This window comes from Anomaloglossus baeobatrachus, chromosome 4 (genome assembly GCF_048569485.1).
Source record: "Anomaloglossus baeobatrachus isolate aAnoBae1 chromosome 4, aAnoBae1.hap1, whole genome shotgun sequence".
NCBI lineage: Eukaryota > Metazoa > Chordata > Amphibia > Anura > Aromobatidae > Anomaloglossus > Anomaloglossus baeobatrachus.
Genome location: NC_134356.1, coordinates 615,533,246 through 615,561,123, shown reverse-complemented (window position 1 = coordinate 615,561,123; position 27,878 = coordinate 615,533,246). Strand labels below are relative to the sequence as shown.

General features: G+C 46.9%; 1 protein-coding gene across 2 annotated transcripts; it reads left to right on the top strand.

The window, feature by feature from the left end:
* The first annotated feature begins 18 nt into the window (after positions 1-18).
* GOLGA7 (golgin A7) lies at positions 19-27,878 on the top strand. 2 transcript variants are annotated; one of them, XM_075342943.1, is made up of 6 exons: positions 19-116; positions 3,138-3,263; positions 12,398-12,550; positions 16,030-16,131; positions 18,871-18,920; positions 26,832-27,878. In XM_075342943.1, the coding sequence occupies exons 2-5, from the start codon at positions 3,156-3,158 to the stop codon at positions 18,913-18,915; spliced, it is 408 nt and encodes a 135-aa protein (XP_075199058.1). In that variant the 5' UTR covers positions 19-116; positions 3,138-3,155; the 3' UTR covers positions 18,916-18,920; positions 26,832-27,878. The 2 variants fall into 2 exon arrangements, with proteins under 2 accessions (XP_075199058.1, XP_075199059.1); XM_075342944.1 differs by lacking the exon at positions 19-116 and adding an exon at positions 2,632-2,684.

Here is a 27,878-nt window from a genome sequence, read left to right as displayed (position 1 = left end):
GAGACGGTCCGGTCACGTGATCTGCGCGTCACGTGTGACAGTGACTGCCGGCTCGCCCCTTTGCTCTCTTTACGGCTGCCGTTAAGCGCTGCTGGAACCAGAGCAGACGGAAGTGGGTGAGTGCGGGGGAAGGAAGGGGGGTGGGATTTACTGACATTTCTATGAATCGTGATAGTATATAATGTCGGCGATTATTCGGTGTGTGACCGTGTAGTACGCTGCGGACAGGACTCGGCTCAGTAGGGCTATTCTTGGAGTAATCCGCCATTATTGCTGCTTCTGTCAGTATTGAGATATGTATAAGTGTGTGCCCCCATACTGTCCATACACAGGCACACCGCCGCCATGGGGGTCTCCTGTAATGAGACAGGGTTATATTGGTCACCACGTACTTTGGTGTTTTGCTCAGACACTTGTTGCCCATAGCGACCAATCACAGCGCAGGGTTCACTCCTCACGAAGCAGTTTATGAAGTAAAAGCCGCCTTCTGATTGGTTGCTCACTTTCTGCTACTCCCCATAGATCCAGCTTTATTTCTTGGGTATGATGAGCCGGACCCCCACATCCAGTCCCATCCACTCCGAAAATCAGCAAAAAAAAATAATTAAGTCCCCTATAACATTGGTGCATTCATGAATGCGTGCAGTTGGAGTCCCCCTTAGCGCGTGTTCACACTACTATCTTATTTGCATTCTTTTTGGAACAAAAGATGCTTTAAAAAAAAAAAAGCCCAAAAGGATGGCTTATGTTCTCATTAGAAAAACAATTTGCTTTTCGTAGATTTGAGCGTGTTGTAGTCTCCCAGGTTTCCTGCGCTGTTCCATTAATTGTGAGACAGTTGGTAAGTTACAATGTAAGTAAACAGGGAAGGCTGAAGATGCCGAAAAATGCTGGGAAGACTCTTCCAAAACTCCAGAGAAATCTGCAGGCTTCCTGCGGGTATAGCAGTCAATTAAATTGTCACAAAAAGTAGTGTGAACACTCCCTGATCCCGAAACATGTCTGATCTATAAATAAAGGGTTATTCTGGGGCCGCTGCTGCCTGCGCTGACGAGGATCCTGGGGAGGGGATCTTCATCTCTGTATTCGCCTGGTGTGGTAACCAGATATGATGCCTGGGCGCTTTCTATGGTGTATTGTCCTTTTGTATTCTGGCAATTTGATTTTTATATTTTTTATTTTTTTTTTTTCATTTTATTTTTTACCATATAGATAGATGTCTCATACGGTGTATACACACACAGTCTTTTATTTTATCCCCCTCCACGTTGGGACTGTGCTGTTGCCTGTTTGATGTTATATAATTCATATGCACCTTCTGTTTTCTGGGGTGTATGTGATACCGTCCTCAGGTTTGTTTGGGATCCTTCCTGTTTGTAAGATATCAATCATAGACAAATAAACACAGACTTTAACTATGTAAAGCGTTTTCCATTAAAGGGGTTTTCCAATGAAAACAAGTAACCACCTATCTATGGCGATAACTTGTTGATTGTGTGGTCCAAGCACTGGGCTAAGCACCAATCGACAAAATGGAGCCCTTTTAGCTGTTAGAGGAGAGCGGTATGGCACATGCTCAACCGCCTCTCCATTCACTTCATACGGGGCTGCAGAGCGCTGCTCTCGGCTTTTATAAAGAATGAATGGAGCAGCAGTAAAGCGGCTGACCTTCTGCTCCATTTTGTGATTGGAACAAAGTTCTCCGCTCTGATGGGGTGCAGGTGTCAGCTGTGCTGATTCGGGGAGGGAGGGGGGGGGGGGGTCAGGTGTCAGCTCTGCCGATTCGGGGGGGGGGGGGCAGGTGTCAAAGTGCTGTCACGGAGATCACTTGTTTTAGACTAGTTTCGCACTTGCGTTGAACGGGATTCGTAGCATTGCGTTGTGTGTCGCATGTAACGGATGCGTTGCATATAGTGGCACAACGCATGCTACAGATCGTACAAAATAACGCAGTCCGTTGTAGTTTGTGTTTTTTTTTTTTTTTTTTTTTTTTTTTTTTTACTTTACACATCTGAGCATGCGCAGTTGTGTAAAGTCAGCTGCGTTAACGGAATCCGTCAAATGACTGATTCTAATGGAATCCGCCACCATAGGCGTCCATTATAAAAACGGATGCCTAACGGACTCCTGCAGATTGTGTTTTTGACACTCCGCCAAGCGCAGAAAAACGTTACATGCAGCGTTCCATCCGCTAGACGCAGCGTCAAAATAACGACGCTGCGTCATCTAGCGCATGCAACGCAGACACTTGCGTTACAGTGCGTCGTCCATACAACTCTATGGAGAATAGCGCGGTCCGTTAACGGACTGCGCTATTCTCCATAGTGACGGAATGCGCTGAACGCAAGTGTGAAACTAGCATTAACTGGAAATGCTCATTTTAGATTTATTCTCAACGTCATTACAATCGCGAAGATTGTTATAAGGAGGTAAAACCCCTTTTGGTCACCCCCCCCTTTCCCACAACTCCAGCGTAGGCCGATCCAGAGGATTGAAAATGTATGTTTGCATCCAGATGTCAAGAGGACCACTGAAGTCTGTGATTGCCTGCAGTGGTCAAATATCCAAAAGGGCATGACATCTGATGTTTCTCTTATGTGCTCTTCTAGGCACCTGACCACTGCAGTCAATCGCAGGCTTAAGTGATCCAGGTCACATGTGAACTCCACAGACATCTGGAGCCGGTGAGGATTTACAGTGGACTCACGGAGGTGCTGGTTGGGGAATAGGCTGTGTTATTTGAATACATCCATGCCTAAAAGTGGGGGGGAAAAAATCTGTCGGATTGACCCCATTATTGTACTTTTATTGATACTGTAATATATTGAAGATTTTCCTTCCTGTGGTATAGAAGGCTGTGCGTACTGTCCCCTGCATATCCACGGTGTGGCCATACCCTAGTTGTATATAGAAAAGAGATTTCTATACCTGGGGTGTGCACAAGAATCTGCTTCTAGTTAGCGTCTCGAACAGTCTCTGGTTTGTGGTGGTCACAAAGCCCTCGGAGGCGGCGTCCAGCTTCGTGTTCCCTTCTCCTAAATCTGGCAGTAACACTATAGACTCTTTATTCTGTATTGTCCCATTACCTGCGATTACACTACATGTAATTATTGAATTTGTTGTTTCTTCACCTCCAGATTGTGCCGCTCGTGGCCATGAGACCGCAGGCAGCTGTGGCTGGTAAAGTCTTCATCCAGAGAGACTACACCAATGGCACCTTGTGCCAGTTCCAGACCAAGTTCCCCTCTGAGCTGGAGAATCGGGTAAGAGACCTCCCCATGTGCAGTAACTTCGGGAACGCAGGGACTTCAGCACCTTGAAGCCTCACTTGCCTTTTGTTGGAATATACTTGTATTTTGGATCATTTTTGTAGATTTTTCAAGCCATAGATTGCAAAGGGAAGATCCTTGTTGGTGCGTTCATATAGACTTTTTCCCTGGATCCTTTTGCTGTGTTTCCACGACCTGGCAGAGAATTCCAGTGAAGCCGATGGAAGTGATTTCTGTATATAGCATCAAAACCCCTTCATTTGGATAAGTTGGTCATTAGGAGCCTTCCTCTGAGGTTTTGTGGCCATAATCTCAACCTGCTTGAAAAAGTGGTTGAAAAAACTGCCAAAAAGAATGACCATAATACACAGCAATGTCCAAATGTCTTGCTGTGCAAATATTGGGGGGTTATTTTGTTTTGTTTTTTCCCCAACTTCTTTTAACCGTTTCAGGCTTCGACAGCCAGGAAGGGGCGAAAAGTGATCTAACAAGAAATTTAAAGTGTTAAAAAAAAAAAAAACAAACAAACAAAAAAAAAATGGACCGCAAAGATGACACAAGACACTTTAGGGAAAAAGACCGCCACCTTTTTCCTGAAGTATCTGCTGCTTTAAAGTAACGCTGCGGTGCGTGTTTACTGTGTTCGTTTTTTTTTTTGTTTTTTTTATTTTACCGGCACAGTGGTATCACTCATGTTCCCTGCCTGTGGTGAAATACATACCAGCCACTGTCATCTTCTGTTCTCAGCACTGCTGCGGTCGCCTTCTGCTATTGTGACCTGCCAAATCGCTCCAGTGATTGCTGGATAGAGCAGAAGTCACAACTCGGTGTGAGTCTGAGAGCCGGAATCAGGCCCTCATAGACTTACATCGACAGCTAGTGACCGTTGGGCTGCTTTCACACTTCTGTCTTGTATCAGTCACAATCCGTCCCCTTGAGAAAATACGGTATCCTGCAAAATATTTAGCAAGGTTCAGTTTTTCCCCAGACTTCTATTAACTACGTATTGCGATTAAGGGCCCTGCGTTGCATCCGCCGCTCGACGGATCAGTCGTGGAGTGACTGCCCGTCGGGCGGAAGCAACGCAGAATGTAAAATTTGTTTGTGCAGTGAAAAAACTGACAGCGACGGATGCGTCGGCGTCCGTCGTGTGTTATAATGGAAGCCTTTGGGCTGCGGAATCCGTGAAATGACGGATCCGTCTTTTAGCAACCGAGCATGCTCAGATGTGTAAATTCCTTTCTGCCGGCTACTAAACATTGTACAACAGATCCTTTTTTTTTTTTTTTTTTTTTTTTTTTTTTTTTTTACAGCATCTGTCGCATCATTTTTGCCACTGTCAGCAACGGATCAGTCACAAAACAGATTGTGACTGGTGCAAAACAATGCAAGTGTGAACTTAGCCTTAGTCGTGACTTCCCGTCCGGAGCGGGACTGAAGTGCTGGGAAGAGTAGAAGCTGGTGGGTGGTTAATGGCTCCCTGGGAGCAGAGAACAGACGCCGGTGACACCATTCTGAGGGCGAAATAAAAAAACAAATGCCGGAGTGAGCCGATGCAGGTACATCAGTACCTAAAAGATGCGAACATGCCCTACCAAACAGGGAAAACTGCAATTTTTAATCACTAATGCGACCATCCAATAATATCATTGAGGGATGGGCAGTTATCTAATGTGCATATGGATGTCCTGAGTTTCCCTTATGTCTGATATGGTGAAGAGAATGGTCAGACATGTTGGGTTTCAGTATGCCTGAGCCTTTGTGAGTTCAGCAGAGAATAGTAGCTGAGCTGCAGTTTACATATCGGTGCTGTTCTGCGCTGTATACTGATTATGGCTGTGTGCGCTCTGCACCGCACACAAGGTCTGCTTCAGAGCGCAGCTGAAAAGCTCCATTCTGAAGTGCCTGCAGAATTCGTGCTCTCTGATGCTGTCGCTCCCTATAGACAGCATGCAAAGTGCACGAAAGAAGTGACATGTCACTTCTTAGAACGCACACTTCGGGCAGCAGCCGAATCGCAGCGTTCTAATACGCAACGTGCGCACGTCTCATGTACAATCTCCATAGACTGTGCTGGGGACGCAGGACGCATGCAGTTACACTGCGGTGCAGAACGCAGCGTAACTGCATGCAATACGCACACGTGCGCACATAGCCTATGTCTGGTTTCCCAGAGCTGATATCGGCTGATCAGTGGGGGACTCGGATTTTGGACACTCACTGAACTGATAATGATGACCTATCCTAGATATAGTCAGCAGTATTCAGGCAGTGGACAACCCCTTTAAACCTTTTATTGCTGGTTTCTGCAATGTGCACACCTATGTACATCCTAGAAGGGAGGTTTATCAGTCACTCCGATAACGCTCTGCTTTCCACAGCAGATTGCCTCTAGAGCCATCACCCTTCCGGCCGCCATAGCCTGTGTGTACGAGGGCATTTAAGATGGCCACGACGTCTCTGCACCTCTTCTCGGGGAGATTCAGGAAGGTCTTGGTGTAAACTGTCAGATCCATTCTTGGCATCCCGCTTCTCCGGCTCCTCCTGACCGGGTGATATTGACGGGAATGCGGAGGTTTCTTGGCTGCTGCCCACCTCTTTGTGGTGTAAGGTATCCTCTGACCAGTGGAGGCTGAAATGGATCCAAAACTTGAGTTTTCTTTTTCGTCTTTCCGTGTTGCAGGATCACTTATTTATTTTGAGATCTTTTCAGCGTTGTATCTGCATTGTATGTACACGGAGGGATTACGCTGACTTGCCGTTCTCCACAGAGCCGCTATTCATTGTGCCGTGGATTGTTTTAAAGAGATTATGAGCATTTGAGCCGGGCAGAAATGTTGCTGAGTTAGATGTCGTTGGCTCGGGCACAATGTGTGCAGTGTCTGCATCCAGGATAATGCTGTGGAGTCGCTCTGCTCTGGTGGTACTGCGGTGGTCCTGGGAAGCCGCCATAAAAGGGCTGCTGATCAACGAGGGATTTGATCTTGCCTCTGCAGATATCTTCTAGTATTGGACCTCTTAGTGTGACTATATAAGATAAATATGCCAGGTGCCGACTGTTATACAGCCGGCACCGACTGTTAACGGCAGTGACCGTAACTTTATCTGATCAGTGCTGTTCATCCGTTTCGATCTCATTGACCACGGTATTTGCATGGCTTGGTTATGAGTGCACGTGTGCCCTGGTTCCAATCAGTTCCACATAATGCGATTGTAGGGTGTCAAAAAAGCAATGTGTGAACAAGTCCTTTGAAGGAAACACCATTGGTGTGACAGTCTGTCGGTGGGAGGGCGGAATACACCTTTAAAGGGAACCAGTCACCAGGATTTTCGCATATAACCTAAAACCAGTGCTATACTGGCACGATCAGGCTGATTCTATACATACCTGTAGTGGTCAGCTCGAATGTTTAGGTTCTGAAATCCAAGAAAGTAAAGTTTATATAATCGGCAACTTCAGTGGCTGCAGCTGAGGATCAGATAATATCTGGGGGGTGTTCATAGTTATCCCCTCCCTGTTAGAATTAGCATAAGTATTATACAATCAATTAACTTTTCTCTTACAGGACCTGTGCTGAGGTCATACCCATGTGACCAGAAGGGGCGGGGCCTCAGCCAACAAAGCTAATATCAGGAAGCAACATTTTCCTATCGGCTGAGACCCCACCCCTTCTGGTCACATGGGTATGACCTCAGCACAGGTCCTGGAAGAGAAGTTAAATCGATTGTATAATACTTATGCAATTTATAATACTTATGCTATTTCTAACAGGGGGAGGGGATAACTATGAATTCCCCCCCCCCCCCCAGATATTATCTGCTACTCAGCTGCCGTCACTCAAAAAGCTGCCGATTTTATAAACTTTACTTTCTTGGGTTTCAAAACCTATACATCAGAGCTGACCACTACAGGTATATATAGAATACACCTGATAGTGCCAGTATAGCACTAGCTTATATACGAAAATCCTGGTGATTGCTTCACCTTTAACATGAATTGAAAATGTAGAAACTTCTGGGGAACGTGTTTAGTTTTTAACCTTTTAGCGGTGGTGAATGTCCCGGCAGAGGGGACTCTGGACGTACAGCACGCGGGGCTGGTGCAGATTTATTAGTGTCGGGATAGAGGATCTGGTATGGGGGTGACGGTCCTGCATGGAGGCTCCCACCGCCCCCCTCTGTTATTTCTCCACATTCCAGGCTCTCGCCCCATCTTGCCACCAGGGCTTCTCAATATCCCATACATAAGACTAATATGTTCCTGCACAGATCCATAGCCCGATTTTGATTTTGTTGGCTCTGGTTTGAGCTGAAAGTGAAGTGGCCGTACCCTTGACTTGTTCAGGTCAGTTGACTCCTGTCCTGACCCTTTTCTTCGTACCATACCACACAGTGAGCCTGATGGGAGCATTCATATGTACGCAGTGCTCATAGGTTCTCTCTATAGATTCAGGAGAGGGAGATGTGGTAAAGGAAGCTCAAAAATTGTTAGGGGGGAGTTGAACAGATGCAACACTCTGACGGACTATTAAAGAGGATGGTAAGGTAAGCAAAAAGACTGCATTCCTTCGCTGTGCTGGAAACTTTATTCAGACAGGTGCAAGGTAAAAAGCTGGAGGCAACCTGTATGCCAGCTCCTGCTTGATTTAGCAGGAACTGGCATACGGGTTGCCTCCAGCTTTTTACCTTGCACCTGTCTGAACAAAGTTTCCAGCACAGCGAAGGAGTGCAGTCCTTTTTCTTACCTTACCATCCTTGGATCTCGTTTTGTGACGCGCACCCCGCTCTGGATTGAACCACCGGCAAGTAAAACCTGGGCATATGCGGTATCGCAGGTGACAAGCAGTGGTGTACGACCACTCTTTATTTGTGGACTATTCACCCCTTCACAACCATGGACAGATATATCAGTCATGGAGCGTATCCCGTTAAGCCCCGCCCCCTGCCGCAGGCAGCGGTCGGCACATATCAGCTGTTTTCAACAGCTGACATGTGTACCTGCATGTTGTGACTGGAATCGCTTCCACTCGCAACATTTAACCCCTTAAATCTCGCTGCCAAAGTCTGGCAGCAAGATCTATATGCGCGCGGCCATGTGATCACGTGACTTTCGGTGGTTGCCATCATAGCTGCAGGCGTCATCACATGACCATGTGCTACGAAGTTTCACTTTCGTTTTCCCTCGGCCGCGAGCAGAAACAAAGTGACAATCTGCTGTTTACAGCTGTATAGCTGTGATCAGCAGATAAGAGCGATCGGATTGCTGATCGCTATAGCCCCCTAGGGGACTAGTAAAAAAAGTTTTAAAAAATAAAAAACAAAAAACCTAAGTTCAAATTACCCCCCCCACTGAAATTTAAGGGGTTAAAAAAAAATAAATACACATATTTGGTACCGCCGCGTTCAGAAATGCCCGATCTATCAAAATATAAAATCAATTAATCTGATTGGTAAACTGCGTAGTGGCAAAAAATTCCAAACGCCAAAATTAAGTTTTTTGGTCGCCGCAAGTTTTATGCAAAATGCAATAACAGGCGATCAAAATGTAGCATCTGCGCAAAAATGATACCATTAGAAACGTCAGCTCGAGACGCAAAAAATAAGCTGTCACTGAGCCATAGATCCCAAAAAATGAGAACGCTACGTGTTTTGGAAAATAGCGCAAAACGTGCGCCACTTTTATTGGACAAGCTTGTGAATTTTTTTAACCCCTTAGATACAAGTAAACCTATACATGTTTGGTGTCTACAAACTCGCACCGACCTCAGGCATCATACTCACATCAGTTTTACCATATAGTGAATAAAACATCCCAAAAACTATTGTGCCATTACACTTTTTTTTGCAGTTTTTCCACACTTGGAAAACTGCTGTTTTCCAGTACACCATATGGTAAAACTTATGGTTTCATTTAAAAGTACAACTTGTCCCGCAAAAAACAAGCCCTCATATAGCAAGATTGACGGAAAAATAAAAAAGTTACGGCTCTCGGAGGAAGGGGAGCAAAAAAACAAAACCGGAAAGTGCCCCGGGGCTGAAGGGGTTAAAGAGGACAAACCACCAGGATTTTCCTATATAACCTAAAGCCAGTGCTATACTGGTGCTATCATACTGATTCTATACATACCTTTAGTTGTGAGATCGGATGTATACTTTCTGAAGTACAGGCAAGTAAAGTTTGTGCAATGCACTGTTGTTTGATAGCAGCTACAGAATATCTAATAGATGGGTCGGGTTTGCTAGTTATTCCCACCCGTGTTTGCTGCCTGTCCTTCCTCTCCCCTGTCCTTCCTCCCTTTTCTCCTCTCACTGTAATAATACAGAAGAGGAAAGGCAGGCAAATAGACATGGACGGGAATAACTAGCAAAAGTCAGCTCACCTGTTAGATATTCTGTAGCTGCTATCAATCAAATAAGTGTATTTCTGTAACTTTACTTGCCTGTATTTCAGAAAGTATACATCCGATCTCACAACTAAAGGTATGTATAGAATCAGCATGATAGCCCCAGTATAGCACTGGCTTTAGTTTATATAGGAAAATCCTGCTGGTTGGTCCTCTAATTTCAATGAAAGCTCACCTGCAGTACTCACAAATGGCCACTGTGGTGTATTCCGCTGTGGTGTTCTGGCTCTGTACATGGAGCACTTCTGTTTCCAGGTATCCGCTGATCTCTGGTGATACTGGCTGTCAGAGCCGCACCACTCTGACTATAACCTACTCTAATATAAATAAATAAATAAATAAATATATTTATATTATATTTACAGCAGATATATATTCTGACTATGGTCATAAAAGGCTCAGTGCTAGTGGCAGTAGTTGCACGCTATGTGTTTGTCCTCTTTGCACTTTCCCTCCTTGTTAGTGTTGACCATAATGTGTCTTGCTATGAAGACCCCCACCAATCATTTTGGGTGGGAATCCTAAGGATGTGCCCACGCTGCGGAAAATGCGCGGAATTTGCTGCGGAAATTCCGTGATTTTTTTTTTTTAAAAATCTGCAGCACAGCTACTCCCCAGCCATTTCTATGGCATTTGGGAACTGCTGTGCCCACGCAGTGGATATTTCCGCAGCGGAAATAATGCGGGTTTCCCTGCGGGAAAAATCAGCATTTAAATTATTCCTGCGGACTTCTCCGCAGGGTTCCATATACTTACCTGCCTCATTGGAGTCACTTTCTCCGTCCGGTGTACAGGAGCGCGGTGGATCCACGTACAGGAATGAGAGGTGGGCGGGGCCTGCACGAGCTCCAGTCATGTGACAGCCGGAGCTAGTTCAGGCCCGCCCACCTTCTCCTGCAGACGCTGACAGTGACCCGGCCGCCGGAAAGCGAGGTGCTGCATGATGGAGGTAAGTATGAACTCCTCCGATCACTGCAGCACTTGTTCTGCATTGTGGATGCAGTGCCAAAGCCATGGTACTGTATCCTCAATGCAGAATGCCCGCACCATATCCACAGGACATTCCACAGCATGGAAACAGACCGAAGTTGTGGTGCAGTTTCCTGGGAGCACCTGTGGATATATCCGCAGGACACTGTCCCCGTGTGCACATATCCTAAGGGCAAGTATGTAATTACCCTGCAGCGCCCCTACAGGGCAAATTATGCATTGCAGAATTCAGTTATTCACAGGAACGCAATATTAATAGCTAGGGGCCTGAACATAACACTCACTTCTATTCAAATTCCATAAATTATTGTAAGATGACTATTCCTAAACCCAAATATCTCTGTACTCTGTGGACATGAGGCAGATTATGCTGGATAATTCTGTATTACAGCCCTATCATTGTAAATGCACAGCACTCATATAAAACAAATGTACAGTATATTAGTGTGTGTATGTATATTCTATAAGTGTGTGTGTGTGTGTGTGTGACATATGTGATATTTGTATGCCACTAATATTAGTGTGACCTTCAAAAAGTGTAAATATCTCTATAATAAGGGAGAAAGCCCGAGCAGAGACCTTGTGCATGGAACAAACCTTTCACCTTTTTCGCCAATACCGGAGCACTGCCTCTTCTCTCTTCCATTACTATGATCCGGGAGGCAGCAGATCTGGAGGATGCATCCACACTCACTACGGTTGATGTCTGTCTTTTACATTATACATAGTGTATGATATATAGTGTATATATTTTGTCAGAACATAAGACGCACCTAAGTTTTAAAGGAGGAAAATGGAGAAAAAAAAAAAATTGAAGCAAACAATGTGATGTGGTCATGATGCACTGGTGTGGGGGGTGGGGATCTGCTGCTGACAGTTATTGCAGGGGGGGAGGCGGTGAATCTGCTGCGGACACTTATTTGGGGGGTATCTGCTACTGATATTATTGGGGGTGGGATCTTCTGCTGACACTATGGGGGGATCTGACACTGTTATTGGGGGGGGGGGTTACCACTGCTGACATTGTTATGGGGGAATATGCCGCCGACACTGTTATGGGGGGGAGGGTGGAATCTGCTGCCGACACTTATGGGGGGGGGATGTCCCCGAATTCTTTACTAATGTCCCCATACATGTTCCCCATTCTGGTATTAATCAGGTGATTTAATTGGTGAGCGCTCAGTAAGACAGGAGGTGCTGGCTGTCCTAGGTAACCCACAAAAATTTAGCACAGATAAAAAAACAATTGTAGTCTACTGATTTAAGAGTCAGATACCAGAAGTTGTGTGGTTTGTTTTGTTTTTTTTTTTTTTTCCCCTTTTCAAGATATTTTATTTGTATGATAAGCAGAGTTTAGCGGCAAATGGTGACAAAACGGAGATTTTGCCGCTTCAACCCTCCCTCGGTCTTTCTCACATTGTTGTGGTGGGAAAGAGGTGTGATAAGCACTGCAAGTAGATGGCATAGGTAGAGGTGTGGCTGGAAAGAGGCAGCTCTCCCAAACTCCACATCCAAAGAAAAGTGTACTCCTACATGCCCTAATTTAATCTGACTTAAAGCATCAAATGTCAGTTCCTCCTGGACTGATTATTGCTGCTGTAAGTCATGGATAATTATATATTATAGAGTTATCTTCACTTTTCTGGTATCTGGAGTGATGGCATTTCTGTAAAATGTGATCAGTTTAATTTAAAATGGATATAACACATCATTTTTCTTGCTTGTCTTCCTCAGGTGGACAGACAGCAGTTTGAGGAGACCATACGGAAACTGAATACCCTGTACGCAGAGGCGGAGAAGCTGGGAGGCCAGTCCTACCTGGAGGGCTGCCTGGCCTGCCTCACTGCCTATACCATCTTCCTATGTATGGAGACGCACTATGAGAAGGTACAGGACTGCTTGGGAGACAAAAGCACACCACCATCGCCTGGTACTGATAATGGAAAGATGGGTCTGTGCACTCACCCGGCACTGTTGTGTGAAGTCAGAATACCTGCGTGTAACTGCTGCTGCCCTGTGGCTGCTGGAGAAAATCTTCCAGATGCATAGTGCAGGAGCACAATATCACATTGAATGTGGCTGCCAAACTGTAAATGGGAGGAGGCCTTTGTGTTCCAAAATGGTTCTTTATTGTTTCAGTGCCTTGTCACCAAATTGAAGGCTTTCCCAAGGTGCAAAAAACAAATATACACAATACAGTAACAGCAGGGTTTAATGCTTTCATGACTGACATGGCCATGTGGCCGCCTTTGATGCGGGCTCACATGCTGAGCTTGCATCTTTCCTCTCACTTGATGGCTGACTTAATCATTGATCGCTCCCATCGGAGTGATTGTTACGTGATCACAGGCATCAATGATTTTCATGACAACCAGGGGTCTGCTGAAGACCTCCATGCCTGACTTCACAATCCTCCTGTGAAAGCCAGTCCATGGGAGGAGCATGATTTTTGCTATACAAAGCTGATGCATTGCATAGTATATCATAGGGGAGCACAGCCTCAAGAAGTCCCCTAAGCAAACTAATTCTTTTTAGCTTGAATTGAAAATTATATTATATATTATTTATTTAATATATATTATAGTGTGTGTGTGTGTGTGTGTGTGTGTGTGTATATATAATATATTTTGGTTGGTGGTTACTAACCATAGTATCACTGTGCTTGATTGGCCAGCAAACTCACCTGACCTAACCCCATAGAGAATCTGAGGAGATGAGACACCAGAGCCAACAATGCAGACGAGCTGAAGGCGCTATCAAAGCAACCTGGGCTTCCATAACACCTCAGCAGTGCCACAGGCTGATCACCTCCATGCCACGTCGCATTGCTGCAGTAATTCATGCAAAAGGACCCGACCAAGTATTGAGGCATTTACTGTACAGACTTTTCATTAGGTGCCAACATTTGAGTGTAAAACCATTTTTTCAGTTGGTCTTATATAATATAATTTTCTGAGATCATGACTTTTTGGGTTTTCATTGTCTGTAAGCCATAATCATCATTAACAGAAATAAACACTTGAAATAGATCCCTCTGTGTGTAATGACTCTATATAATATATAGGAATAGATCCCTCCGTGTGTAATGACTCTATATAATTGCGTTTCTCTTTTTGTAATTAATTACTTAGAATATCCTCAAAGTTAATTTAATTTGAGATGCACCTGTAAGTGGTTTATGGAGAAAGAAATAGAAGGTGATCCCATACTGCAGGGTAGTGAAGTGAGGAAAGCCGGATCAATAACAAAGGAAGGAAAAAAAATGTTGCCAAAAAAACTCTTAATAAAACAAACAAAATTAGGGAAGGAAACAGGAGGAAAGCCTGAATTATGTAACAAAGCAGACACCATAAAAACACTTTTATATAAATGAATGTACATTATAATTTAAAGTTATAAAATATATAAAAATTTTTATTTTTAAAATAAGTGTGTGTATGGACTTTTAAGCAATAAGGACTTGAATGGAATTGTGTAGGAACAGAGACTGGTAGCTTCATAAGAAAATCTCCGTGATCTCATTTAGTCCATCTAGGTTTAGTGTTTAGCCTATGAATCCAGAACTTTATCTTTTATTACGTCTCCTCTTCAGTACGTCTTGTCCTTCATCCCCCCCCCCCTCCCCTTTATGGACATTTTGCATTCGCTTTCAGCCTTTTTTAAACCCTTCTGTTACTGTATTTACAGGCAAGCTGTTTGGTGTTGAAAACGCATTGGAACACAATAGCTTCTCAGGCTCTGTGCGCACTAGACCGTTTTACCCACGGATTTTGCCGCGGAAATTTCTTGAGAAAGATTAGAAATCTTTCTGCAGACATTTCCCAGCAAAACCTGTGTAAAAAAAAAAAAAAAAAAAAATGTGCGCACGTTACGGATTTTTCTTAAGAAAATTTCTTGAAAATTTTCTCGAGAAAATGAGCATTTCCATTATTACCTGCGGAATACCCCCGGAATTTCTATTCTTGCATGTGTCAGGAACAACCTGCGGAAAATCTGCGGCTAATCCGCGGTAAAAAAAAGCATGAGTTTTTACTGCGGATTTGGTGCGGGTTTTTTTTCATGGATTTGGTGCGGGTTTTTTTTCATGCAGGTTCGGGAATCTTCAACACCCAGAATGTCTCTCGAAAGCTTCTTGAGAAAAAAAAACATTTCTAGTGCGCACATAGCCTTATTCTCCTCTTCCGATACTATGTAGGCACATAGGCCGCCTGGTGGCTTCTGCCATCTTCACTGAACCAAGAGGCCGTCTGCTTCCATTTTGGTGCCCTCCGGGCTCTTATAGAGGAGTTTATTTTCCTCCTGAAGAATTAAAGCAGAGTGCGGATATGAAATGAGGCGTTTTTATTCCCGGTCGGCTGTGTTTAGATGAGGGTTTTTGAGAATGAATCGAGACCTTTCAGCAAGTCTCAGATGAAATGCTTGGCCACGTACAGACAGATCCTGGATTTATTTATTCAGTCGGGGCTGGCCAGACTCCGGTAAACCCTCTCCCTGCCACCGAGGATAAAGAGACAGTGCTCCCACCTACACCCGTGTATGTGCCCACCATCAAAGTGCTTAATAAGCGCAGCCTGTGTCTTCCCGCCCCCCCAACCTGACCGTAAATATTGGGTCTCTGGACAGCTCTTCCTAAGTGGCAGAGAAAGCAATGGATCTGGATGAATTCGGCTCTTTGAGCGGCATAGTGTAAGCACACAAATGTGTTCTGAAGAAGGGCTTTTATATATTTATCCGCCTCATCCGGCCTGCGGATTAACCCCTTTGATGCCAGGGAAATGCATTTCTCAATACTTCTTACGATTGTAAAGTAAACGAGGCATTAAAGTAAGATTAGGTGGTTTCCAATGTAGAGGCTTCTTAATGTGGAGCAGTAAATATTCCATCCCCCCCAAATATTTCTGATGTTTTATGATCTCTCGGGATCTACCTAAAATGTAGGATTGTATGCAGGTGGTATGTAATGCCGCCAAGATCTAATCTGACCCCTGGCAAGGGCGAAACATGCAAAGTGCTGCTGTGCCCATCGATTCCTCACGTTTCATCCTTTCTGGGTGGTTATGGTGTATAATCGGTGGACACTTTGACTTTCCAGGTGGACACAAATGTGGCAAGGCCCTCTCCTCACACCTCAGCCACTTTGTTTTAACAATCACCAATTGGGCATTAATTTGTAAGAATTTACGGCTTGTACCCAAAATATAAAGCTGGCTCAGGAGCCGAATTGTTCGTTGGGTGCAACAGATTTTACCTGTAATATTTACCCAAAAGAAATGTCTGCGATGGCGCAAACAGTATATATCCTCTGCTTACTCTCATTATTGTGATACTTTACTCTGCCTCTTCTCCATCCTTCTGTTTATTTCTAGGTTCTGAAAAAGATTGCAAAGTACATCCAAGAGCAGAATGAGAAGATTTATGCCCCCCAGGGGCTGCTCCTGACGGACCCCATAGAACGGGGCCTCCGCGTGGTATCCTTTTTACATGGTTTATGTGACTGCTTCTAATTCCTTGTGGACAAACACCAGGTCGTAGCCTTAAGGCCACTTTACACGCTGCGACATCACTAAAGCGATGTCGTTGGGGTCACGGAATTCGTGATGCACATCCAACCGCTTTAGCGATATCGTTGCGTGTGACACCTACGTGCGATCGAAAATCGTCGCAAACACGTGCAAAATCGCTAATCGTTGACATGCTCCCCTATTCCCAATTATCGTTGCTGCTGCACTACGATGTTCATCGTTCCTGCGGCAGCACACATCGCTACGTGTGATACCGCAGGAGCTAGGAACCTCTCCTTACCTGCGTCCACCGGCTATGCAGAAGGAAGGAGGTGGGCAGGATGTTGCGTCCTGCTCATCTCCGCCCCTCCACTTTTATTGGGCGGCCGCTTAGTGATGTTGCTTTGACGCCGAACAAACCACCCCCTTAGAAAGGAGGCGGTTCGCAGGTCACAGTGATGTCACTAGGCAGGTAAGTCCGTGTGACGGATGTAAGTGATGTTGTGCGCCACGGGCAGCGATTTGCCTGTGACGCATAAACTATGGGGGCTGGTACGCACGCAAGCTAAATCGGTAACTATATATCGCAGCGTGTGAAGCTGCCTTTTAAAGGGGTTCTCTGCTTTTTAGAAAACTTTCTTTAATACAATAACACTGGAGGACACCATTTTCGTTGTTGGATATGACAAACTATTGTTTTTGACTAACTTATGACTTCTGAATCCCAAAGTGACCCCAGTTTTTCTCTCACAACAACTCCGTTGTGGATTGCCATCTTCCTGCTGTGATTTGATGTGGATGATGCGTTCTGAATCCAACATTCCCGATGAAATCTCGCGCCTGTGCCGGGACATCCATGGTTTGCGGCAGGTGCACTTAGCTTTGCCTGCTTCGGCGAGAGCTGAAACAAGCTGCAGCCAATCATCAGGATTTTGATATATAACCTAAAGCCAGTGCTATACTATCAGGCTGATTCTGTATATACAGTGCTATACTGGCACTATCAGCGTGATTCTCTGGTCGCTCGGATGTTTAGGTTTTCAAATCGATGAAAGTTAGTTTAAAAAATCGTCATCTTCTTGAGTGGCATCCACCACGGAGCAGATAATATATGGGTGGGTATTCATATGGATTCCCTCCCCCCCCCCACCCCCGCCTGTTCCTCCCTCTGTTCTCTATGCTAATATTACTATTTACTAAGATGGCGTCAGAGTTGGCTCCTGAACATAGGCTTATCTCCGGCGCCATCTTTGTAAAGACTGTTATCCCCTGCTATTCTATTCTTGCGTCTGAGGGCGGCGCATGCACCTTCTGCTCTCGTTGTGACTGTGGGAGTGCGCGGGTCACAACCAGAGTGGAGATTGCCCCTGAAACAGCTGATCGGAGGACACAGCAGACCGGAGATTAAGCAGACATCGGCACCTGTTCGCATGGGGTGAGGTGAGGCAAGTTCACAATTAACTCCTCTAACCCTGTGATGTCAGTGGCGCTGTGCTGGTACGTTGTACTCTTCTGCAGCTAATTGCGTCTTCCGATCAGCTGTTCTCCACTTCTGTTGTGACCACGTACGCTCCCGCGGTCACGAGCAGAATAAATATTCACAAAGATGGCGCTGGAGATGAGCACTATGCGCAGGTGCAACTCCGACACCATCTTAGAGAACAGAGAGAGGGAGGAACAGGCAGGGGGTGGGAATCCATATGAATACCCACCCATATATTATCTGCTCCTTTGCTGATGCACTCAAGCAGTTGACTAGTTAAAACCTATACATCCGAGCTGACCACTACAGGTATGTATAGAATCAGCCTGATAGTGCCAGTATAGCACTGGCTGTGGCGTATATATGAAACATCCTGGTGAATGGTTACTCTGAACAGCTGTACCAATGTAGACCGCATTAGCAGCTGACCATGGAGATTGGCTGCAGCGGTGTCAATGTGAAGTCACCAATGCAAACAAACAAGGTGTTTCATAACTATCTCAGCAGTGTACTCTACATGAGCTTGCATTATACATAGCAGCCTTCACCTCCCAGTGGCAAGTGGAGCAACAGAATTGCAATAGAAACCAAAAATTTGTGGGGGTTGCAAATTTTTGAAATGTCATTAAAGCAAAAAAAACACAACAAAGTATACATATTTGATATGTTATAGTGACTTCTAATGAGGTGTACCTGTCAGTCAAAAGCTGATAAGCCGGGTCTTGCACTGCACTACATAAGTGGTCAAAGAATCATATGTTAAAGTCAATAAATAAAAGAAAAAAAACACTAGGATTTTTATTTCTAAATTTTCTTTGTATTTTACACTTAAGCATTTGTGGGGGGAGAAAAAAGCACAACCTCCACAATAGTGTATTAATTCATATGGCAGGTTGGTGGCTCAGTGGGCATAACTGTTGCTTTGCAGCGCTGGGTCTTGGGTTAAAATCCCACCAAGGACACCATCTGCAAGCAGATTGTATGTTCTCCCTGTGTTTGTGTGGGTTTATGCCTGGTCCATACATATAGGGATGGGGAATTTAGGTTGTGAGTCCCAATGGGGACAGTGATGATCACGTCTGTAAAGTGCTGGGGAAATACTGGCACTATATAAGTGAGTAAAATAAATTTCCCTCCTGCATTTCTTTACGACACAGGAGGGGGAATTAAATAAATGAATAGAAACCGGGACAAACTTTGTTTTTCCTTGACCTACTGTACAGATTGAGATTACAATCTATGAGGACAGAAGCCTGACTGGCAGATAGGACCGGTATGTTGTGTAGCGTTTCTTCAAAGGATCTTTTATCTAAGAATGTCTAATATCCATTTCTCTTATCCTTAAAAGGGAAGTCAAAGTAATTTTCTTTGTCGCTCCATTGGGAGACCCAGACAATTGGGTGTATAGGCTATGCCTCCGGAGGCCGCACAAAGTATTACACTAAAAGTGTAAAGCCCCTCCCCTTCTGCCTATACACCCCCCCCGTGCTCCCACGGGCTCCTCAGTTTTTATGCTTTGTGCGAAGGAGGCAGACATGCACGCACAGCTCCATAGATTGGTCAGCAGCAGCTGCTGACTTTGTCGGATGGAAGAAAAGTGGGCCCATATAGGGCCCCCAGCATGCTCCCTTCTCACCCCACTCTTGTCGGTGGTGTTGTAAGGTTGAGGTATCCATTGCGGGTACGGAGGCTGGAGCCCACATGCTGTTTTCCTTCCCCATCCCCCTTAGGGCTCTGGGTGAAGTGGGATCCTATCGGTCTCCAGGCACTGAGACCGTGCTTCATCCACAACTCCTGGGAGCCTGCTGGATAGGAGCCGGGTATCGTTCAGGGACATGGCCCTGCTACTTGGAGGTACTCTGTGTCCCCGTGGGGACCGAGCACAGCAACACTCCAGCATTGCTGGGTGTGCTAGTGCACCGGGGACCGCGGCGCTGACCGGGTTAAATGTGCCATTAGACACAGCGTCGCTGAGTGTTTATGTAGGGGGACTACCGCGCTGACCGCCGCCGCCATGTTTAACACTGAGGCGCGGCTGGGACTTGTAGTGCACCGGGGACTTCCGCGCGGCCGCGCTTTTACGGCGGCCACGCTTATTACTCGAGTCCCCGGCTTTTGCGGCCTAGTCTTTCTTCCTCCCGCCCACAGCCCTGACAAGCAGGGGAAGGGCGGGACGCTGTACAGACGAGCAGCAATGAGGGCTGGAGAATGCTTTGCATACTCCACCCCCCTCACTGTGCACTGTGGGGCACCAGTTCCCGCACTTTCTGGGTCACGCCCACGGCTCCCTCCTCTCCTCAGGACGCCGGCAGCCATTCCTGTCAGCTCCTCGGACGCTGCAGAGGGGGACAAATTCTGGGAGACCCAGGCAGGGATTCTGGTGGCCTCACAACCGCTTTAAGCGGGTGGTAAGCAGCACCTGTGGTGCTAGCCCCATTGTGCAGAGGTGTAATTAGGTTTATGGTATATACTTTACACTGTATAGTGCACAGTTGTTTTCTGGCTATATACTCTATTGTGTTGCTCAGGGAAGACAATAGCATGGCACCCACAAAAGGCAGGGGTGCCAAAACACAGGCTTACTATGCTGCCTGCGCCGCATGTACGACGCCGCTACCGGCAGGTTCCACTGACCCTCATTGTGTGCACTGCTCGGCCCCCTACTGCACTTGCTCAGCCGGAGCCTCTGCTAAGAGGGGCCCAGGGGGAGCCACCTGCTGACACTCTCCAGGTGACAGGGACGGAGTTTGCAGTCTTTACAGAAACTCTCTGAGACTATGGCTAAGATACTAGAAGCCTTGCAGTCCAGACCGGTATCTCAGCACAGGGACACTGTTGAATCATTGTTCCCTGGCCCCCCTCAGTTGGACCAACAATGTCACCCCGGGGTATCTCATAGATCCCAGGCTGGGGGCTCTGACACGGACCCCAGCCCCAGACCGATTAAGCGAGCTCGCTTGAAATTCCCTCGACATCATCATGTTGTTCAGGGTCTCAGCGAGGGGAATCTCTAGTTGATGACGCGGAGGTAGCTGATCAGGATTCTGATCCTGAGGCCGCTCTCAATCTTGATACTCCGGACGGGGACGCCATAGTGAACGATCTTATTGCGTCCATCAATCGAATGTTGGATATTTCTCCCTCAGCTCCTCCGGTGGAGGAGTCAGCTTCTCAGCAGGAGAAATTCCGTTTCAGGTTTCCCAAGCGTACACAGAGTATGTTTCTGGACCACTCTGATTTCAGAGAGGCAGTCCAGAATCACCATGATTGTCCAGATAAGCGTTTTTCTAAGCGCCTTAAGGATACACGTTATCCCTTTCCCCCTGACGTGGTCAAAGGTTGGACTCAGTGTCCCAAGGTGGATCCTCCAATCTCCAGACTGGCGGCTAGATCCATACTTGCAGTTGAAGATGGGGCTTCACTCAAAGATGCCACTGACAGGCAGATGGAGCTCTGGTTGAAATCCATCTATGAAGCTATCGGCGCTTCTTTTGCCCCAGCATTCGCAGCCGTATGGGAGCTACAAGCTATATCAGCAGGTCAAGCGCAAATTGACGCAGCCACACGCACTTCCGCGCCGCAGGTGGCGTCCATAACCACTCAGACGTCAGCAATGGCGTCTTACGCTATTAATGCTGTCCTGGACTCTGCGAGCCGTACGGCGGTTGCATCCGCCAATTCGGTGGTACTCCGCAGGGCCTTGTGGCTACGGGAATGGAAGGCAGATTCTGCTTCCAAAAAGCGCTTAACTAGTTTGCCAATTTCTGGCGACCGATTGTTTGGCGAGCGTTTGGATGAAATCATCAAACAATCCAAGGGAAAGGATACATCCTTACCCCAGCCCAAACCGAACATACCCCAACAGAGGGGGCAGTCGAGGTTTCGGTCCTTTCGGGGCGCGGGCAGGTCCCAATTCTCCTCGTCCAAAAGGCCTCAGAAAGATCAAAGGAACTCTGATTCATGGCGGTCTAAATCACGTCCAAAAAAGACCACAGGAGGTGCCGCTACCAAAGCGGCTTCCTCATGACTTTCGGCCTCCGCAAGCTGCATCCTCTGTCGGTGGCAGGCTCTCCCGCTTTTGCGACACCTGGCTGCCACTGGTAAAAGACCGCTGGGTGAGAGACATTCTGTCTCACGGTTACAGGATAGAGTTCAGCTCTCGTCCCCCGACTCGATTCTTCAGGTCATCCCCGCCTCCCGAGCGAGCCGAGGCTCTTCTGCAGGCGCTGGGCACTCTGAAGGCAGAAGGAGTGGTGGTCCCTGTTCCTCTTCAGCAACAGGGTCACGGTTTTTATTCCAACCTGTTTGTGGTCCCAAAGAAGGACGGGTCTTTCCGTCCTGTCCTGGACCTGAAACTGCTCAACAAACACGTAAAGACCAGGCGGTTCCGGATGGAATCCCTCCGCTCCGTCATTGCCTCAATGTCCCAGGGAGATTTCCTTGCATCGATCGATATCAAAGATGCTTATCTCCACATACCGATTGCTCCAGAGCACCAGCGCTTCTTGCGCTTCGCCATAGGAGACGAACACCTGCAGTTCGTGGCACTGCCGTTCGGCCTGGCAACAGCCCCACGGGTTTTCACCAAGGTTATGGCTACTGTAGTAGCGGTCCTCCACTCTCAGGGTCACTCGGTGATCCCTTACTTGGACGATCTCCTGATCAAGGCACCCTCTCAAGAGGCATGCCAACACAGCCTCGACGCTACTCTGGAGACTCTCCAGAGTTTCGGGTGGATCATCAATTTTCCAAAGTCAAATCTGACACCGGCCCAATCGCTGACATATCTTGGCATGGAGTTTCATACCCTCTCAGCGATAGTGAAGCTTCCGCTGATCAAGCAGCGGTCGCTACAGAAGGGGGTACAATCTCTCCTTCAAGGTCAGGCACACCCCTTGAGGCGCCTCATGCACTTCCTGGGGAAGATGGTGGCAGCAATGGAGGCAGTCCCTTTCGCGCAGTTTCACCTGCGTCCTCTTCAATGGGACATCCTTCGCAAATGGGACAGGAAGCCGACGTCCCTCGACAGGAACGTCTCTCTCTCTCAGGCGACAAAAGCTTCCCTTAGGTGGTGGCTTCTTCCCACTTCATTATCGAAGGGGAAATCCTTCCTACCCCCATCCTGGGAGGTGGTCACGACGGACGCGAGTCTGTCAGGGTGGGGAGCGGTTTTTCTCCACCACAGGGCTCAGGGTACGTGGACCCGGCAAGAGTCCTCACTTCAGATCAATGTTCTGGAAATACGGGCAGTGTACCTTGCCCTGAAAGCGTTCCAGCAGTGGCTGGAAGGCAAGCAGATCCGAATTCAGTCGGACAATTCCACAGCGGTGGCATACATCAACCACCAAGGCGGCACACGCAGTCGGCAAGCCTTCCAGGAAGTCCGGCGGATCTTGATGTGGGTGGAAGCCACGGCCTCCACCATCTCTGCAGTTCACATCCCGGGCGTGGAAAACTGGGAAGCAGATTATCTCAGTCGCCAGGGCATGGACGCAGGGGAATGGTCCCTTCACCCGGACGTGTTTCAGGAGATCTGTTGCCGCTGGGGGGTGCCGGACGTCGACCTCATGGCGTCCCGGCACAACAACAAGGTACCGACGTTCATGGCACGGTCTCAAGATCCCAGAGCTATGGCGACAGACGCCTTAGTTCAGGATTGGTCGCAGTTTCAGCTCCCTTATGTGTTTCCTCCGCTGGCACTGTTGCCCAGAGTGTTACGCAAGATCAGGGCCGACTGCCGCCGCGTCATCCTCGTCGCTCCAGACTGGCCGAGGAGGTCGTGGTACCCGGATCTGTGGCATCTCACGGTCGGCCAACCGTGGGCACTACCAGACCGACCAGACTTGCTGTCTCAAGGGCCGTTTTTCCATCTGAATTCTGCGGCCCTCAACCTGACTGTGGCCATTGAGTCCTGGATCTTAGCGTCTTCAGGATTATCTCAAGAGGTCATTGCCACTATGAGACAGGCTAGGAAACCAACATCCGCCAAGATCTACCACAGGACGTGGAAAATTTTCCTGTCATGGTGCTCTGCTCAGGGTTTTTCTCCCTGGCCTTTTGCCTTGCCCACTTTTCTGTCCTTCCTTCAATCTGGACTTGAAAAGGGTTTGTCGCTCTGCTCCCTTAAGGGACAAGTCTCAGCGCTCTCTGTGTTTTTCCAGAAGCGCCTAGCCAGACTTCCACAGGTACGCACGTTCCTGCAGGGGGTTTGTCACATCGTTCCTCCTTACAAGCGGCCGTTAGAACCCTGGGATCTGAACAGGGTGCTGGTGGCTCTTCAGAAACCACCATTCGAGCCAATGAGGGATATTTCTCTCTCACGCCTTTCGCAGAAAGTGGTCTTCCTAGTAGCAGTCACCTCTCTTCGGAGAGTGTCTGAGCTAGCAGCGCTGTCATGCAAAGCCCCTTTCCTGGTGTTTCACCAGGACAAGGTGGTTCTGCGTCCGGTTCCGGAATTTCTCCCCAAGGTGGTATCCCCTTTTCATCTCAATCAGGATATCTCCTTACCCTCTTTTTGTCCTCATCCAGTTCACCAATGTGAAAAGGATTTGCACTTGTTAGATCTGGTGAGAGCACTCAGACTCTACATTTCTCGTACGGCGCCCCTGCGCCGCTCGGATGCACTTTGTCCTTGTCACTGGCCAGCGTAAAGGGTCACAGGCTTCCAAATCAACCCTGGCTCGGTGGATCAAGGAGCCAATTCTCGAAGCTTACCGTTCTGCTGGGCTTCCGGTTCCCGCAGGGCTGAAGGGCCATTCTACCAGAGCCGTGGGCGCGTCCTGGGCTTTGAGGCACCAGGCTACGGCTCAGCAGGTGTCAGGCGGCTACCTGGTCGAGCCTGCACACTTTCACGAAACACTATCAGGTGCATACCTATGCTTCGGCGGATGCCAGCCTAGGTAGACGAGTCCTTCAGGCGGCGGTTGCCCACCTGTAGGAAGGGGCCGTTTTACGGCTCCATTACGAGGTATTATTTTACCCACCCAGGGACTGCTTTTGGACGTCTCAATTGTCTGGGTCTCCCAATGGAGCAACAAAGAAGGGAATTTTGTTTACTTACCGTAAATTCCTTTTCTTCTAGCTCCAATTGGGAGACCCAGCACCCGCCCCTGTTTTTTTGTGTACACATGTTGTTCATGTTGAATGGTTTCAGTTCTCCGATATTCCTTCGGATTGAATTTACTTTAAATCAGTTTATAATTTTTTCCTCCTTCTTGCTTTTGCACCAAAACTGAGGAGCCCGTGGGAGCACGGGGGGTGTATAGGCAGAAGGGGAGGGGCTTTACACTTTTAGTGTAATACTTTTGTGCGGCCTCCGGAGGCATAGCCTATACACCCAATTGTCTGGGTCTCCCAATTGGAGCTAGAAGAAAAGGAATTTACGGTAAGTAAACAAAATTCCCTTCACTCAAAATCCCTATTGATTTAGTGCCATAATTAAACTATTTTCTAATATACATGAATTAAAAATTCTCTACCGTTCCCTCACTACATTAACAGCTTTTCTATATACTTGTTTCCCTACTTTTTTATTATGCTTTGTTTGAGAATCCCAGTGCATGCTGAGATACTTAAATGAAGCGTCATCAGGGGCAGAGGCTGCGGTCACTGTCACAGGCTCTGTCCCTCCCTGAAATGAAGCGTCATCAGTGATGTTCTTTTCAGAGGCTAGGCTAGTCCCTGTGCAATGTGCGCTTTGCGATGTGCACAATGGCAGCGCACTCATTTATTGGCTCAGATCAGCAGTCGGGATACCTGCTGTGCAGAGACCAGCTCCACTCTCCACAAGTGACTTCACTGGTCTCCGCACACCCGGTGTTCTGACAACGCACTCCCCTACCAGCTTTTACTGTGTACCTGAGCCAACAACAGAGCGCTCTGCCATTGTGCACATCATGCAGGGATGAGCCTAACCCTTGAAATGAACTTCACTAATTTATTTCAGGGAGGGGCAGAGTATGTGATAGTGACCAAGCCTTGCCCCTGATGATGCTTTGAGTATCCCAGCATGCATTGGAATGCAAAATGAAGGGTCATCAACAAGAAGGGAAAAAAATAAATAGAAAAGTGGTTAGTATAGTTAGTGAATGGCAGGGAATTTTTAATTCAAGCATATCAGAAAATAGTTTAGATTATGGCATTAAATTGATAGGGACTTAGAATTAAAACTACTTTAGACTTCGGAGCACCCCTTTAAAGGGAATCTGTCAGTAGGTTTTTGCCTCCCCACCTTCCCTCTCAATCTGAGAGCAGCATAATGTGGGGCAGAGACCCTGATTCCAGCGATTTGTCACTTACTGAGCTGTTTGCTGTCATTTTGATAAAATCATTGTTTTCTCTGCTGCAGATCTAGCAGTTATACAGCGCTCATGAATATGCTGGACTACCTGCAGCACGCCAAATAGTCCTTTGATTGATGATCTCCTGCTGATTAAACAGGGATTTTATCAAATGTACACTAAGCAGCTCATCACTGAAATCAGTATCTCTGCCCCTACATTATGCTGCTTTCACATTAGGTAGCAAGAGCCTCGTGACATATTCTTTTTAACCTGGCCATAAACATGAAGCTTTCAGACCTCCTCTCTTCTGACATCCTCAGCCCTACTCAGGGCAGATCAAAGTATTGTAGTATGCCTGTGCAGGACCTCAATGCCCGTGCGTGTGTATGACATAGACGTGTCATGCGCCGCGGCTTCAGAATAAGGAAGACCAAGATGACCAAAAGGGGAGGCCCCGGGCCCAGAGAATGAAGACTCCCATCTGACTGTAGTGCACCGGAGCGACCTTCTAGGTGAGTATTATAAAGTGTTTATGTTCTATACAGCGGTCTGGGCTCCTATATACATCATGTCAGAATACTGTATATAAGGGCTCAGTGGTGCTGGCCACAGCTTAGTCCAAAAAACTGACAGGTTCCCTTCTAATCCTCAGTTCCAAAGGAGAATAGAGGAATGCATAACTCCAAGATGACACCTGCCAGATTTGTGGTTAGGAAGATTAGTTTGTATGGTATCAGACCTGTCCCTGCTCAGATCGAGACTTTGTAACTGGAAGTGAAGGCTGGTTTCTGATTAGTGACACTGGGACGGCGAGGGCAATGTATGGAATTGCTTTGTACGATGCTGCACACTTTATAACCGCTATCTCATGCGATCACGTCTCTTATCTGTCTCCTCTCCAGGTGATGTATCCTTCATACTGTAAATACTCTCCGCTGCAAGACCGTCCTCCTCCCTGACATTCCTTCAGTTGCCATTCCCGCGTCAGCAGCACATTATTAATGACTTCTCCATACTGTACTTCATGGACCCAGTACCCCTTGCTGTGCCAATCTAGGACCCTGCCAGCTTCTTCTCTTGGAGCATCCAGTATTAATCTCCAAGACCTGACACGAGAAGGTTCAACATGGCTCAGCAAAATGGACAACATCCCCTGGGATGGAAAGGGGACACTTTCGAGTGGGGGTAGTGCCAATTTTCATTTGCCACCTTTGATGCAATGGCATTTTCCTTCCGATCACTTTTTTTTTCTTTGAGTGAATATGTATACAGTTAGGATGGATACCGCATTGGCTGGTGTGCGGAGGGTCTGTGCCCGAGCCGGGCGGTCAGCCATCCGTCACTATAGGATGGAATTCATTGCCCTACAGAGGCAGCAACTTGTGTCACTTATACAAAATGTTTGTTTATTTTTTGTCATTTCCTCTTTGTATACCCCCTTTTTTATTTTATTTTTTTGGCCTATTACCACTTTGTATTTATAATATATGTTTAGCACCGAAAAGATTTGTGAAGGTAATTTTTTTTTTTTTTTTCTTCTCAATTAAGACTGTGGTGGTTTTAGATTGTTGGCGTACTGTAATTGTGGTTTTCCTACGTGTGGGCATCAGAATAAGACCACCGGAATATGTGAAGAAACGTTAAACATTGATCTGTTGAATTATGGGTGACCCAAACGTCGAAGGGAGTGGAAGAAAGTGTTTGCATTGCCAGTTTATTTTCCTGTCCGAAGAGACGTTGATCGGCAGCACAGAATCTCAGCGACCAGCCCGCACCCGGGCACAGTGCCGATGTGGCAGCCGAGCACTGTGTGTGGCAACTGGTTTGGAATAGAAACTCCTTGCTCATGCCATGTAATCCTTTCATCTTGTATACATCAAGTCATTGTAACAAACCATGTGCTTTTATGTATTGAATGTATTATAAATAAACATTAATTTATAGGGAAA

What these genes read in the sequence shown, in the direction of transcription:
- GOLGA7 (XM_075342943.1), top strand. Translation starts at nt 3,156, where the DNA reads ATGAGACCGCAGGCAGCTGTGGCTGGTAAAGTCTTCATCCAGAGAGAC. An exon ending in CCTCTGAGCTGGAGAATCGG is followed by an intron (nt 3,264 to 12,397) that starts GTAAGAGACCTC and finishes TGTCTTCCTCAG; the next exon opens with GTGGACAGACAGCAGTTTGA. An exon ending in TGGAGACGCACTATGAGAAG is followed by an intron (nt 12,551 to 16,029) that starts GTACAGGACTGC and finishes GTTTATTTCTAG; the next exon opens with GTTCTGAAAAAGATTGCAAA.